The 15,590-nt window shown below is 46.6% G+C and overlaps 1 protein-coding gene across 1 annotated transcript in view; it reads left to right on the top strand.

The window, feature by feature from the left end:
• The window catches only part of LOC140066014 (uncharacterized), a 77,643-nt gene that overhangs the window by 21,934 nt on the left and 40,119 nt on the right, over positions 1–15,590 (top strand). Inside the window, 6 exon segments of the mRNA XM_072113578.1 lie at positions 3,986–4,500; positions 6,457–6,608; positions 6,729–7,134; positions 13,374–13,560; positions 13,644–13,741; positions 14,265–14,367. Coding sequence (XP_071969679.1) covers positions 3,986–4,500; positions 6,457–6,608; positions 6,729–7,134; positions 13,374–13,560; positions 13,644–13,741; positions 14,265–14,367 — 1,461 coding nt within the window.

The following is a 15,590-nucleotide window of genomic DNA, read 5'->3' as shown; positions in this document are numbered from 1 at the left end:
TCTGGATGTTTCCTACAGGTAGATCCAGTAAGAGAACATCACCGGAGAGATGTCCCAGTCCTCTTCTTCTACCACAGGATTGTTCAGAGGAGAAATATGTCCCACAGGATCAACAGGTATCTATTTATTATTGGGAAATTTAAAGGGGTTGTCCGAGTTTTGAAAAAAAAATATATGTGGCTGGGAGCGGGCTGCCTAAAACAATAAAGCTGTACTTACCTTCCGGTGCCTTCCGGTATCCAGCGCTGCTGTCGCTCCGGTCCGGGCGCCATGTAAACAAACATGGCCTCCGGAGCAGCGCTGCATTCAGCTTCCCGCCGGCCGTGAATGGGTACGCCTATCCGTCCCTATACACAGCATTGTGTATGGGGGCCGGAAGGTTGTCGGGTCCGGCGGGAAGCTGAATGCAGCGCTGCTCCGGAGGCCATGTTTGTTTACATGGCGCCCGGACCGGAGCGACAGCAGCGCTGGATACCGGAGGGCACTGGAAGGTAAGTACAGCTTTATTGTTTTAGGCAGCCCGCTCCCGGCCACATATATTTTTTTTTCAAAACTCGGACAACCCCTTTAAGTTCAATGGGAATTTTTTTGGACACTCCCTGTGTTCAGTTGTTTATGTAAATACCCCTTTAGTGTTATCTCTATTCATTTGGTGACGTATTACTGTATTTGTTTCTCAGTTTGTATATAAGGGTGAAGATGTGAAGAATATTACTGCTCCAGAGACATATGTGAGGGGCGATGAGCGATGTAAGGAGGAGATTCCTACAGGTAACTGCCCAGGTGAGTAGTAACCACTAGATAAAGTGTGATAACAGAATACAGAACATGGAGACATAGGGGCAGATTTATCTTACACTGGCGCTCACATATGAAAAGTAACCAACAGCAGCGAGTGCGCCAGCAAGGAGACAGTAACACCCTGCGCCGGCCCACTCAACACGTTCTGCTCAGCCCCTTCACGACCCACTGGTGTGAAAGTGGCAGAGAAGGCAAAATAATCGCAAGTGTTAGCAATAAGCTAGCATCCGCGATTGTTTCAGGGCCACTGGCGTGGCGCAGAAGTCCTGATAAATATTCCCCATAGATTAAGAAAAGCTGGAAGGTGGGAGCTATGAGGGTCAGGAAAACTGCTCACCAGGACCTCGGAGGAAGAGGCTGAGATGTTACATCAAGAATTATATCATAAATTGGAACAGTATTAGTAACTTCCAAAAATGACAGAGACTTCTTGTTGGGTGGAAGATTTTGCTACAGCTATTTTTTTTTTCTATGTTAACCCGTAATATCTAAAAAAAAAACAGGCACTTGGGATAGAATCACACAATTTTGAGGCCTGGAAGCTGTATGCCCAGCTGGCAAGTTGACCAACTGAGCAACCACCATCTCAAATGTTTCACTATTCCGCCATCAGCAGATCCATGTAACCCTACAGGGTTCAGTGACACCCAGCAACAAGAATCGCTTGCACTTTGGAAGGCCCCCAGAGTATTATATATCCAGGCCTTTCTCAATAAGGTTAAAACAGTTTGGCCACATTATATCTGCATCGCTCCCTATGAACTCCCTGTGCCGTACTACAATCCTCTACACCTGGAATGCATGAAACGGACCATATGGGAATTCACAGTATGTCTGGTTTGCTCGACGACAGAATACTTAACAACTTGCTAGATAACTCGGGGAACTCTCTTGGACCATATCATCAAAATCTCTTAGAAGAATGATTGCACACTGCCAAAGTTTCATCTCATTAAGGTCAATAATTCAGACACTGCCTCCGAAAGGACCTGAACCCATTTTAGGCTCTGGATACCCCTCCGAAATATGTCCGAATATAGGTAGCCTTATGACTGGCTCAAAGTAGGTACAGGTGACCCAAAAGCCAAACAATTGACCCCGGACAAGCATTAATCGGAGAACCTGAAAAGAAGGTGGTAAAAAGCAGTCCTAAAGTAAGTTTAGTGAATGTTATGTGCAAAACACCCAATTCTCATAACTCTGCATCTGGGAGGCCAGGTTTATCCAGCTCTGTAGCTGCCTCAATATGAGAGGAATTAGTGCCCTAATATCCAGAGGTCCATCCCAACACCCCTGCCACTTTTTAAATATCACCTGCATGTGAAGGGGAACCACTTTTATGAACGGAAAATTGGGACCCACTCTGGATAAAAGAGAAACTCACCCTAGTCACTGTAACTGGGCCAGAGAGAGTCAGTAGAGAGATCCAAGGACCCCTGCCGTACCTGTCACTTTTCATACATTGTACCGATATACAAAGAAACACTCTGTGACTTACTCCTCAATAAACCCCAGGGGTGGGTGGCTGATTGGGGGAATAAGCTCCATGGCATTTGCAGGGGCTATCTGTATACTGAGTGTGCACATGCAGTAGAATAGGGTCCTGTCAAAAATGGACACTGGTGGGAAAGGCCAACAAAAATCTTCCAATTGGGGACCCCAAAGTTCTAGTGGCGGCCCTGCCCCATGGCATGTAATAGCCGCCAGTCATGAATGGAACCTGCATGTGATGTCTTATCAACTTCGCAGAGCCATGGCAGGAGCACAAGCACAACTCCCGGGAGGAGTGACTGTGGTCTGTGACTGTGGGGAACAACAAGAGGCAACACTAAAGTGACTGCCCCTGACTTCAGGGGAGTGAAAAAAGAGGCTGACAGCATGTGAGTGGTTAATTACAGAAGCTCCCATACTGCGGGGAGCTACAGTGACAGCCTTCAAAGACACAACTAGTGGGAACTGAACTGACACCCCAGCAACCACCTGAAAACTGTGGAGTGGTGTCCTTTGAGTACGGTGCAGAACTCGTTTGAGCTCCCATTATTAACGTGGGAACTGTACAGAGTGGAGATGATGGGGCTGGTGCTACAGAGCTCTGAGCAGTGTCAGCATGCAGCTGAACAAACAGAGACGAGAGTAAAGTTACTGCTGTGTCTCTCCTCTGCCTCACTTATTCTCAGTGAGCCGATGACTAGGGGTGGGGGGTATTGACGGGCTGAGACAAATAGGAGCCTGGAGACTACATGACCTCCTGTCTGGGGACGGGAAGGGGAACAGACACTGGCAAGTAGATAGCTAAGCCCTCAACTTCAGTGACTAGATGAATTTTCCAAAGTTACCAAAACCAGCTTGAGGCAGCTTGAGTGTTGCCTCAAAGAGGAAGAGGCTCGGGAGGAACATCCATATTAATCACCACATCCTTTTGAAGGGGAGGTCATCATGTAAGCCACAGGGGAGAGGTGAGAGTCTATCTTAAAGGTACTTCCCACCATCCTATTAAAGTGCGATAGTACCCCAAATTTTAACCCCTTTACATCTAATAACATTAGATGTTATTAGATACCTTCCTTAAGAAGTAACGTATACCCCACAGAAGTGTCTTTGGCTCTGCTGCTCTCTGCCTCCTCCGCCTGCTTCTGCAGGATGGGAAATGCACGTTAATGTGAGAGGAATATGACCACACACAAATACCTGCCCGATCATAGTCAGGGCTGAGGTTAGGGTCAGATCCTTGGGCAACCAAAAAGGCACAGCAGAAGGACTGATGGAGACAGGTTGGAATTTAAACTGTGAAATGCCGAATTTTTGTTACGGTAAATTTAAAGAATGTATTATTTTGCCATCCTGCTTATATTTAAGAATTTTGTCTTTGTGGGAATACCCCTTTATGGTCATATTATATAATCTGTTTTATTCCCTGCAGATGACAACACCAGGAGCTCAGAGGGACATCTGATATCATCACATGTTACAGCAGGTGATGGTTGTATCACACCAGATACATCTGAAGATCATGGCAATATCCCAGATGTATCCTCAGGGCTTCACACACAAGGTCCGTCATCTGCTCCTATTAGATGGGTCCTTTCTACTGAATCATCAGCAACGGATAAGAACATAAAGTCAGGTTTAGAAAGTGTGAATTATTACACTGTTAAAGCAGATCTTCAACAAAGTCACACAGGAGAGAAGCGATATTCATGTTCAGAATGTGGGAAATGTTTTAGTCAGAAATCAAATGTTGTAAGACATCAAAAAAGTCACACAGGGGAAAAACTATTTTCATGTTCAGAATGTGGGAAATGTTTTGGCCATAAACATCATCTAGATGCACATCACAGAAGTCACACTGGGGAAACTCCATTTTCATGTACAGATTGTGGGAGATGTTTTAGTCACAAATCAAATCTTGTAAGACATCAAAAAAGTCACACAGGGGAAACTCCATTTTCATGTTCAGAATGTGGAAAATGTTTTGCGCATAAACAATATCTAGTTGAACATCAGAGAAGTCACACGGGGGAGAAACCGTTTTCATGTTCAGAATGTGGGAAACGTTTTACCCTAAAACCAAATTTTTATCGTCATCTGTTAACTCACACAGGGGAGAAGTCGTTTTTCTGTACAGATTGTGGGAAATGTTTTTCTCAGAAATGGAATCTTGTCAATCATCAGAAGTTGTTGCACAATGGTAAAGCTGAATAATGTTATAAATCTGGAATATGTTGAAGCCACAGATCACATCGTTTTGCTAAGTGAACAATCATCATCAGTAGACATTTGCTTTTACAATTCTATATTTGTAAAGGAACAAACACAACATAAACTATTTGTCTTGCTTTATGTTATATTATTCTGTTTGTCTGTAAAATAATATGTGTGTCTCTCTCCTGCTGTTACTTTATATCATATGAGTTCTATGCCTGGTCCCGCCTGGTGTAGCTTTCCGCTATAGCTTATGCCGGTATTGGTGCTTGGAGGTGGCATAAGGTATAATGATGCCATCAATGAAGCCGGGTCCCCAGCATATTTGGGCACCAAACATGTCTCTACTCTTATTCAGAACTCCTAATAGCAGCATATCTACCCACCTCAGAGTCCTAGGAGAAACCAGGACCCAGATGGGCATTTGTATATTGCAGAGACCTGCATAGGACCAACCCCCCCTCCCCGGCTGAGACCAGACCTAGAAACAGAAATAAAAAGATAATCCAGAGAGAACTCCACCACTGAAAGGCCAGCCCTGTGAATATTTAGGGAGTTGCTAAAAAAGATAATCCCATTGAATCAAGGGGAGGTGGAAAATTGGGCATTAGAAAAATGCAGTCTATAGCACAATTCTAAAAGTGAAAAAGATTAGTGATATTTGTGCATCATGCTGACGCTGGAAAAAAAGCAGGCTCGATCTTTTTCCATATGTATGACGCGGAAGCCGTTTTCTATGGAGAGGGGGAGGTTGAGGACAATCATCTCTCCAGCCAATGTATACTATGCCTGGTTCCTGGCCTTGGCATATGAGTGTGTGAAAATAGCCTAAATGTTATCTATCACTACATCAGCAATTCTTGACAGACAGGACTCGAAGAATCTTCCTGCAGTTCCAAGTAACTTAAAAGATGCTGCTTTCAGTCCTATTTTGATACTTACTTCACTACTTGGGACTGTAGGAAGAGGAAGAATAAATAGACAGGGCCGAATTATCTTTGGAGGACCTCCTGCTGGCCCCTACAGGTCTACAGAGGGACACTGGAAAGAAGCTAAAATGATGCAAATTTTCAATCTTTCTACTGAGTTGCTGTCCTCAAGAGGCCAATATGATTGTTGAAGAACAGGGAGCAGTAAGTTAATTTTTGGTTGGCACATCACGAAAAATAAGGGGGGTTTTGGGTGTCTTTTTGGGCACTCGGCCGCTAAAAGGTTCGCTATCACTGGTATAGAGTATCTCATTATTTGTAGGATATTATAGTCCGGTTATTGCATTTGAAATCTGCTGGACATTTTATATATTTTATTGTCACAGGTGCTCCTGCGACTCATGTGCCTCCCTGTGCCCCCTCATGCCCACAGCAGCCTCACTTAGCGCACCCACCGGCTGTCTGAAATTTAAGCGCACCGCTAATTGGCGCAAGCCACCTGACAACTAAAAATGCTCAGCCTCTTCCTGTGGCCCTTGCCGGATCTTTGTGCTTTTATGAGAGGAAGCGTTATTCCATGCCCTTTGTGATTATCCTGATTATCCCATTGTGACCTCCATGTCTGTTCCTGACTTCGCTCCTGTGCCACCTGTCCTAACCTATCGCTTCTTCTTCGACTCCGATTCTGTACTGCCTGTCCCCAACCAGCTAATGCCTCAAGACTTTGTACTACGCCTTGGCCGCCACCACGGACAAGTCGTGCCTGTCAAGCGACCTGGTAGTACCAAGTCCAACCCACTTTGCGGCGGGCTCTGGGGAAAACTGGGTGCCACTTAAACTCCCAGGTGTTGGCTTAAGCCATAGTCCACGGTGGTCCACTGGTGCCTGACAGTAAGATCCGGCAATGGATTCCGCCAAGGCTCTGCTAGCTGAACTGGCTGATCTTACCACCATCGTGGTCCGGCAGTCCTAACAGATTGTTGCGCAAGGCCAACAACTTGGACAACTCATCGCTATGTTGCAGCAACTGTTCGCCACGCAGCAGCAGCAACGACTGGTTCACGTGGTGCCTCCTGCTACAACTGTTTCATCATCTTCGTTAGAATCCACACTGCGACAATCCATGCCCTGCAAATATGACGGAAACCCCAAGCTGTGCAGAGGGTTCATCACACAGTGATCTCTGCACATTGAGCTGATGCCTACGCAGTCTGCCATAGAAAGGTCTAGGGTGGCATGATGCAAAGTTTGCTCTCCGAGAAAAGCCCTGGTATGGGCCACTCCCCTCTGGGACAGGAACAACTCGGTCACAGCTTATATCTCCACATTCCTCACAGAAGTCTGGTCCGTCTTTGAGGAACCAGTCCGGGTGTCATCTGCAGACACCGCCCTGCTAAATTTATGCCAAGGGGACTCGTCTGATGGTGACTACGCAGATCATTTCTGCACTTCAGCATCTTTTTTGGTCGCCACTTTTAAAAAAGGACTGTCTGGTCAAGTCAAAGACGCCCTGTCTGCATGGGACCAGACGCCTTCCCTGAGTGGTCTGACCGCTCAGATCGACATCCGTTTCTCTGAGCGCCTGGTGGAGCAACGTGTTGAACAAGCACAAGCCTCGACCCATTGTCTATCCTACATGGCTCCTGTCTTCCAAAGACCACCTCTTCCGCCCTCCATTTCTGCTGCTGAGGAACCCATGCAGGTGTACAAAGCTCTTCTGACACCTCAAGAGAGCTCCCGATGAAGACAGGAGAACCTTTGCCTCTATTGTGCCAGCCTGGAACACTTTGAGTCTTTTCCAGTCCGTCATCAAGCCTCCGGGAAATGGATGCACCTAGGGTTCTTGGGAGGAGCATCCCTAGGTGACAACAAAAGAAAGGGTTCATTCGCTAGTCTTCGTCTCCTGACGGTGCTGGATTCTTTTTTGTGGCCAAGAAAGATGGATCTCTCCGCTCCTGCATAGACTATCGTGGGCTTAATAAAGAACCACTGCCCACTGCCCTTGATCACGGAACTCTTTGACTGCTTCACAAAGGTCTTCACTAAGTTTGACCATCGGGGGGCATATTATGTCATCCGTATTCAGGAAGCCTTCAACACTCGAGATTGGCACTTCGAGTATCTGGTCATGCCCTTTGGACTTTGCTGTCTTTCAAGAATTTGTCAACAACATTTTCAGAGACTTGCTATATACCTGTGTTGTGGTCTACTTGGACGATATCCTGGAGTTGTCTACTGACCTGGAATCCCATCAGGCCCTCATACGACAAGTTCTCAGGTGTCTAAGGGTCAATCTCCTATATGCCAAACTTGAGAAGTGCCAGTTCCACCAGACAAGGGTCTACAGATGGATTGTCTGAGGTTCTCCACTGGCCTCTATAAAGAGATTCCTGGGCTTTGATAACTACTACCGGCAGTTCATACTACATTTCTCCTCCCTTGTGTCACCTATTGTGGCGTTAACAAAGAAAAACACTGACCTAAGCTCTGGCCTCCGGTGGCCGAAGAAGCATTTTCTAAATTGAATTCTGCCTTTGCCTCAGCTCCAGTTCACATGCGCCTGATACAGAGAAACCGTTCCAGCTTGTGGTTCAGGCTTCCTCTGTCGGAGGAACACTCACCTGTGGTTTCTTCTCAAAGACTTTGCAGAGAGGAACATATCCATAGGTATCGGGGGTTTCTGGCCATAAAACTTGCCTTGGAAGAGTGGCGTTATCTGCTGGAAGGAGCTTGTCATCCGGTCTGTATCTACACGGATCACAGAAATCTCTTATACCTCCAGACCACCCAGCATCTCAATCGTCAACAGGCTCTTTGGTCCCTTTTTTCTCCCGCTTCAATTTTATGATACATTTCTGTCCAGCAGAGAATAATGTTAAGGCTGATGCTCTCTCTCGTGCCTCTGATGTGATTGGGGAGAAACCATCTCCTCATCATATTGTTTCTCCTGAACGTCTGGTTGTTGCCACTTCTGTGGACTTATGGCAGCTTCCTCCTGGCAAGACTTATGTCCGACCTGCTCTTCGGAAGAGGATACTAACTTGGGGACATCGCTCTTGTGTGGCTGGGCACCCTGGGGTGCAGAGGTCTGCTGCTCTCATATCTCGTTACTACTGGTAGCCAGATCTGGTCAAAGTTGTTCGAGATTTTGTGAGTTCCTGCGCTTCCTGTGCCCATAAGTCATCATGCCTCAAGCCAGCAGGTCTGCTCTTGCCGTTGCCTATACCCAGTTGCCCGTGGACTAACATAGCTATGGACTTTGTTACGGACCTCCCATCTTCTTCCGGTAATACAGTCATCTGGGTGGTACAAGATTTTCCACTTTGTGCGTCTACCAGGTCTGCCGTCATCTCTTCGTCTTACAAGCCTGTTCTTTCTACATATCTTCCGGCTACATGGACTGACAATTTGTTTCCAGGTTCTGGCGTTCCATCCGCAATCAACTGCAGGTCAAGCCGGACTTCTCCTCTGTATACCATCCACAGTCAAACGGGCAGGTGGAGTCAACCAGATTCTCGAATGCTATCTACGGCACTTTGTCTCTGCTCGACAAAACGATTGGTCCTCCCTCTTACCTTGGGCGAAATTTTCTTATAATTTTCTAGACCCTGAATCCACCGTTGCTGCTTCCTTTTTCATTGTCAACGGACAACATGCCCACCTCTTCCTTTTGCTGTTCCTTCTGATGTTCTTCTGATGTAGAAGAACTGGTACAAGATTTTCAGTCCATCTGGGAGCAAACCTGCCATTCTCTACTTCAGGCATCCGCTCGCACCTAAACACAGGCTGACAGGAAACCTAGGCCTCCTCCAGGCTTCTCTACTGGAGATAAGGTCTGGCTGTTCTTCAGATATGTCCGGCTGAAGATCCCCGGCTACAAACTCGGTCCTCGTTTTCTGGTCCCATTCGAGGAACTAAGGCGTATCAATTCCGTGGCATACAAACTTCATCTTCCTCCCACCATGCGCAACTCCTTCCATGTCTCCCTCCTGAAACCGTTTTTTCATCTTGAATCATTTCTCCCGGCAAATAACTCCTCCTGCTCCAGTGGCTGATTCCACCAATGTCTATGAAGTCAAAGAGGTCCTGGACATTATTTTGACAGTACTTTCTCGTTGACTGGATGGGCTGGAGGACAGATCTTGGGAGCCCGAGGACAACATCCTGGACCGTGCCCATCTGCAGAGGTTTCTTCAGACCAAGAGGAGGGGGAGGCCAAAGGGGGGGGGGGGGTACTGTCAAGGGTGCTCCTGTGACCCATGTTCCGAGTTGCAGGCGCACCCGTGTGCCTCCCTCTGCCCCCTTATGCCAGCAGCAGCTTCACTTACCTAGCCGTGCTCCAGTGACAGTCTCCTTGCTTCAGCGCTTTCATCCCCGCTGTCTGCAATCTAAAGGGCGAGGGCACCGCTAATTGGCGCTGGCCACCTGACAACCTGTAAATGCTCAACCTATTCCTGTGACCCCTGCCAGATCTTTGTGCTTGTATGCCTGAGAGAAAACTTTGTTCCATGCCCTGCCCATGACATGCGATAATCCTGATTGCCCTATGCAACCTCGATTACATTCCTGACTTCACTTCTGTGTCACCTGTCCTGACCTACCTCTACGTCCCCTGCCTCACGACTTTGTACTACGCCTTGGCCGCCACCACGGACAAATTTGCGCCTGCGGAGCGATCTAGTGGTACCACGCATCAACAAGTCCAACTCCCTTTGCGGCGGACTCTGGTGAAAACCGGGTGTCGGCTTATATCATTATCCACGGTGGTCCAGTGGGTCCACTACCACTGGGGCCTGACATCTATGTATTTTGTTGTACATTATATGTTTTAATAGGTAACAAGATTAAATCATTCAAACTTGTTTATAAGAAGTCTGAAATCCACTCTCTATATTGTCCGCTTTTTTTTTTTTTTATTTCTGTTAGGGTTAACCCTTTTCTGGTGTGAAGGGTTTTGTGGAAGCACAGGTGACTGGAAGGTTAAATTTATAAGTGCCACTTATTTTTTATACTACAGTATAAGATTTCTTGATTTACCTGCTATTAGACCTTTTGATGTTTCTAGAGATCACAGTAGTCTGTCACAGTGTTGGGGCAAATGGAAAATGGATATAACTTCTATGTTGAAGCTACAGGAGTGACTGCACCTGCTAAGAGAAGGGCATTGCTGCTGCATCTAGGAGGACCTGATGCTCAGGACATTCAAACAGGAGAAGAGTCAGTCTATGTGACAGTCTTGGTGTTACCCTGGCCAATCATAGCCATGGCTAGTACCTTGTGGGGTCAAGGTTAGGCTGCCAAACCTGACAATCGGGTCTGCTCATCTCTATTGGAAAAGCTTCACCTCTGCAGAGCAGCCTGATTCCAAAGATGTGTCCAGGTCTACCACAACCAGATTCCTCAAATTTGATGCAAGGTGTTGTGTGCAGATATCACTTCTATTAACCTCACAACGCGTGACATATCATTACATTTGCATTTACTGCATACATTTAACAGCATTAAAGCATTAAAAGCTGGCGGTGCGTGGGCACCGCCATGTTGACTTAGATTCTTGCTCCCCAAGACGTCTTCGGGGAGCATCGATCTGTTGCTATGACAGCCTTCCGTCATACAAAGACCCGAGTCTCTCTCGATTTAAACCATTTATAACAATGGTAGGTAGGATCAATCAGACAGACAACCTATGGATAAAGTACCCTGGGCGGACTGAAAATTGTAAAAAAAAAAATTTTAAAAGTGAAAAAACTAAATTAAATAAAAACCCATTAAAAATCTAATCGCCCCCCTTTCCTTAGAACTGATATAAATATAAATAAACAGTAAAAATCATCACGTCCCAAAATATAATAACTGTTATTCCCGGCGTTTAACCCAGAAACAGAAAATAGCACCCGAAGTGATCTATAGGCCGTACAGTCCTCAAAATGGTAGCATTAACAATGTCATCAAAAGACGCAAAAAATGTCACCACAAACAGCTCCAAACACTGAAGTATAAAAAAGTTGTTAGCGCCAAAACATGTCAAAATGAATACATTTTTATTTGTACAGGAGGTTTTAATTTTTGTAATTGTATAAAAACATAGATTTGGTATCTCTGTGATCATACTGACCCAAAAAATAAAGTAGACATGTCATTTGGGGCCCACAGTGAACGATATAAAATCCGACCCCACAAGAAAACTGCATTTTTTTCACCGATTCCCAGTACACGGCATCGAATATTAAATACGATCACTATGAAGTCCAATTTGTTATACAGTAAACAAGCCCTCACACAGCTCTTTGGCAAAATAAAAAAGTTATGGATTTTTGAAGGTGGGGAGCAAGGCCGGCTCCAGGTTTAAGTGGGCCCTTGGGTGATAGAGCCTCTGTGGGCCCCTTCATGGGCCGCCCTCCAGTAGCCACACTGCTGCCCTTACCCCGCGTAGCCACAATGGCCCCCTTCCCCCTGTACACACATTGTGTCCCTCCCAGTCCAGCTACACTGTACCCCACCCCCTGTACACACACTGTATCCCCCCTCCAGCTAAACTGCCCCCCCACCCCTGTAGAAACACTGCCCCCCTCCCCCTCCAGCTACACTGCCCCCCTCATCCTGTAGGGACACTGCCCCCCCTCCTCCCGTAGGCACACTGCTTCCCTCCAGTTACACTGCCCCCCTCCCTCTGTAGACACACCTCCCCCCTCCAGCTACACTGCCCCCCTCCTGAACACACACTTTATCCCCCCCACTTCGAGATACACTGCCCCCCCCCCCCCGCCTCTGAACACACACTGTATCCCCCCACACTGCCCACCCTCCGGGAAAGAAAAAACTCAGCTTTCCTCGTTCCCCCCGAAGCAGCGCAGGACCTGCTGCCATCTTTCTTCGGCATGACCCCGTTGTACGCGCTGGCTCTGGAGCCGGCACAAGTGGTCCGTTGACCTTATCACTTGCGCTGGCTTAAGAGCCGTTACATACCGTGGGGAGGGAAGCTTCGGGGGCACGAGGAGCTCAGCATAGAGGCAGAAAATGACACCAGCCGTAAGGGGACCATTTGTACCAGTCTCTTAAAGCAACACTGGTACAATTGATCCGGGGCCCGAGTGGGCCCCTCCAGCACCCCGGCACTTGCCCGCGAAAGCCGGGTGCTGGCGCCGGCCCTGGTGGGAAGTAAAAAAGGAAAATGCAAAAACAAAAAAGGACCTGGGGAAAAAGCACTTTCTAAGAGAACTGTTCCTGGTGTCCTGGTTATGGCTTTGTGAAGAGAATCATGTACAGGACTCCACAGACAGAGGGCATAAGTGAGGGTCTCGAGCTAGTCTAGTCCATCTGTTGTACCTACCAAGAGAAGCACAAGCTCCACCAGAGCAGGAATAGTGGTCCTGCAGAAAGCACGCTTCCTCTCGCCTGCTCCCAACTCTTCAGCCAGCACCAAATCCAGCATCTCAATGGGCACATTCAGCGCACAAAATGATTCAGAAAAAGAATGTCCTTAATCATCACATGACATGACATAATTAAGGACATTCTTTTGTCAGAACTGCACTTTTAACTTCTGGATGTCTGTGAATAAGGTTTATATGCCCTCTGGACACCCGAGCCAGATCCTATTTCTCCCACACAAGGGGCTGGTCACATGACTATGACATCATCACAGGTCCTTTCCCCTCTCACATATATCTGGAGCACAGCTCTGCAAGCGGAGGTACGTGTGTAGTCACCGGTGTTGTCTGTCAGGGTTACCGGGGCAAATTAATCAGTGACCCCTCACTTCCATCCCTCTGGTATTTTCCACCAGAATCTCATCCACCCCTGAGTATCCGCTCACTATACAGAGGAGGGATGTGGGTGGTGAAGGGAGATCTGTATGAAGCTGCGACCAGTGCAGACTGCAATGTGCTGCAGATGGTTATAGGAAAGTTACAGCCTAATAATAGACTGATATCACCATAGAGAAACTCCTATATAATCCATTATTATCCCAACCACACGACCACCACCACCGAGTCACCGGCATCTCCTCATTGTACTACTACTCATTACAGGAACTGCATTTCTCTACATGATGTTACTTTATCTTATCTTCCTCCTCTTCAGGATCAGACAATGGACAGATACCACCAGCCCCTCACATCAGCAGGTAATAGACAGGACTAAATCCACACGTCCTTTCATTATCTGTATGGAAAGAAGAAATTCAGTCTCTGGATGTGTTTCCTACAGGTAGATCCAGTAAGAGAACATCACCGGAGAGATGTCCCAGTCCTCTTCTTCTACCACAGGATTGTAAAGAAGAAACATATGACCCAGATTATTATCAGGTAGATGGATGACATATTCTCTGATATATGGAGGTTTATTCTAGAAATAAAAGTTTCTTAAAATTGACTAATTGTGAAATCCCATCTCCTTACAGTCTCCATGGGGGTTATTTAGCACAGTGCGAGGACATACGATAGCTCTGCCCCTTAGGTGTCTTGGCATAGAAACAGGCACAGTCAGGGTCTTTTTACGTGAGAAAAGTCACTGGTTGCAGCAAGTTGGCTGGTGCTTGGAGAAGAACGCTCCGTACTGACCCACTCCTCTGCCGGCCGTGTCCTGCTCTACGCCCCCCTGTCCTAGAGCTGCCATGGAGGGAAAATAATCGCAAATGGTAGCAATATATGTAATTATTTCAGGGCTTCTACTCCAGTATTTATCAAAAGCCCTGATAAAAACACCTCAGATATATCCTCTTGTCAGATCATATTTGGTTGTTATGATAATTACTGATCTTTTATCATTATCTATAAGCTTCAGTGTGACTTCTCCATCGCCTGGTGACTTTCAATATTTGTTTCTCAGTTTGTGTATCAGGGTGAAGATGTGAAGAATATTACTGCTCCAGAGGCATATGTGAGGGGCGATGAGCGATGTAAGGAGGAGATTTCTACAGGTAACTGTCCAGGTGAGTAGTAACCACTAGATAAAGCAGAGACGAGTGATAACACAATACAGAACATGGAGACATAGGGGCAGATTTATCATACACTGGCGCCCACATATGAAAAGTCGCCAACAGCAGCGAGTGCGCCAGCGAGGGGACAGTAACACCCCGCGTCAGCCCACTCAACAACTTCCGCTCAGCCCCTTCACGCCCCACTGTTGTGAAAGTGGCAGAGAGAGCAAAATAATTGCAAGTGCTAGCAATAAGCTAGCATCCGCGGTTGTTTCAGGGCCACTGCAGAAGCCCTGATAAATATTCCCCATAGATTAAGAAAAGCTGGAAGGTGGGAGCTATGAGGGTCAGGAATACTGCTCACCAGGACCTCGGAGGAAGAGACTGAGATGTTACATCAAGAATTATATCATATCATATAAATGTTCTGCAGTAAATTTTCCATTTTATCAGTAAACTTTAACAGTATTAGTATCTTTCAAAAATGACAGAGACTTCTTGATGGGTGGAAGATTCGGCTACAGCTATTTTTTTTTCTATGTTAACCTATAATATCCAAAAAACAGGCACTTGGGATAGAATCACACAATTTTGAGGCCTGGAAGCTGTATGCCCAGCTGGCAAGTTGACCAACTGAGCAACCACCATCTCAAATGTTTCACTATTCCGCCATCAGCAGATCCTTGTAACCCTACAGGGATCAGTGACATCCAGCAACAAGAAGCGTTTGCTCAAGAGCTTTGGAAGGCCCCCAGAATATTATATATCCAGGCCTTTCTCAATAAGGTTAAAACAGTTTTGCCACACTATATCTGCATCGCTCCCTATGAACTCCCTGTGCCGTACTACAATCCTCTACACCTGGAGTGCATGAAACAGACCATATGGGAATTCACAGTATGGCTGGTCTGCTCGACGACAGAATACTTGACAACTTTCTAGATAACTAAGGGAACTCTCTTGGACCATATCATCAAAATCTCTTAGATGGAAGATTGCACACTGCCAAAGTTTCATCTCATTAAGGTCAATAATTCAGACACTGCCTCCGAAAGGACCTGAACCCATTTTAGGCTCTGGATACCCTTCCGACCTGTTGAAAACCCCAAAATCTCCTTTCTGCAGGGCGAAAGGTAGCCCCATGACCAGCTCAAAGTAGGTACAGGTGACCCAAAAGCTAAACAGTTGACCTCGGGCAAGCATTAATCGGAGAACATGAAAAGAAGAGGGTA

Source organism: Engystomops pustulosus, chromosome 6, assembly GCF_040894005.1.
Source record: "Engystomops pustulosus chromosome 6, aEngPut4.maternal, whole genome shotgun sequence".
Classification (NCBI taxonomy): Eukaryota; Metazoa; Chordata; class Amphibia; order Anura; family Leptodactylidae; genus Engystomops; species Engystomops pustulosus.
Note: the sequence above shows the minus strand (reverse complement) of the source record. Positions and strands in the feature narration are given on the sequence as shown.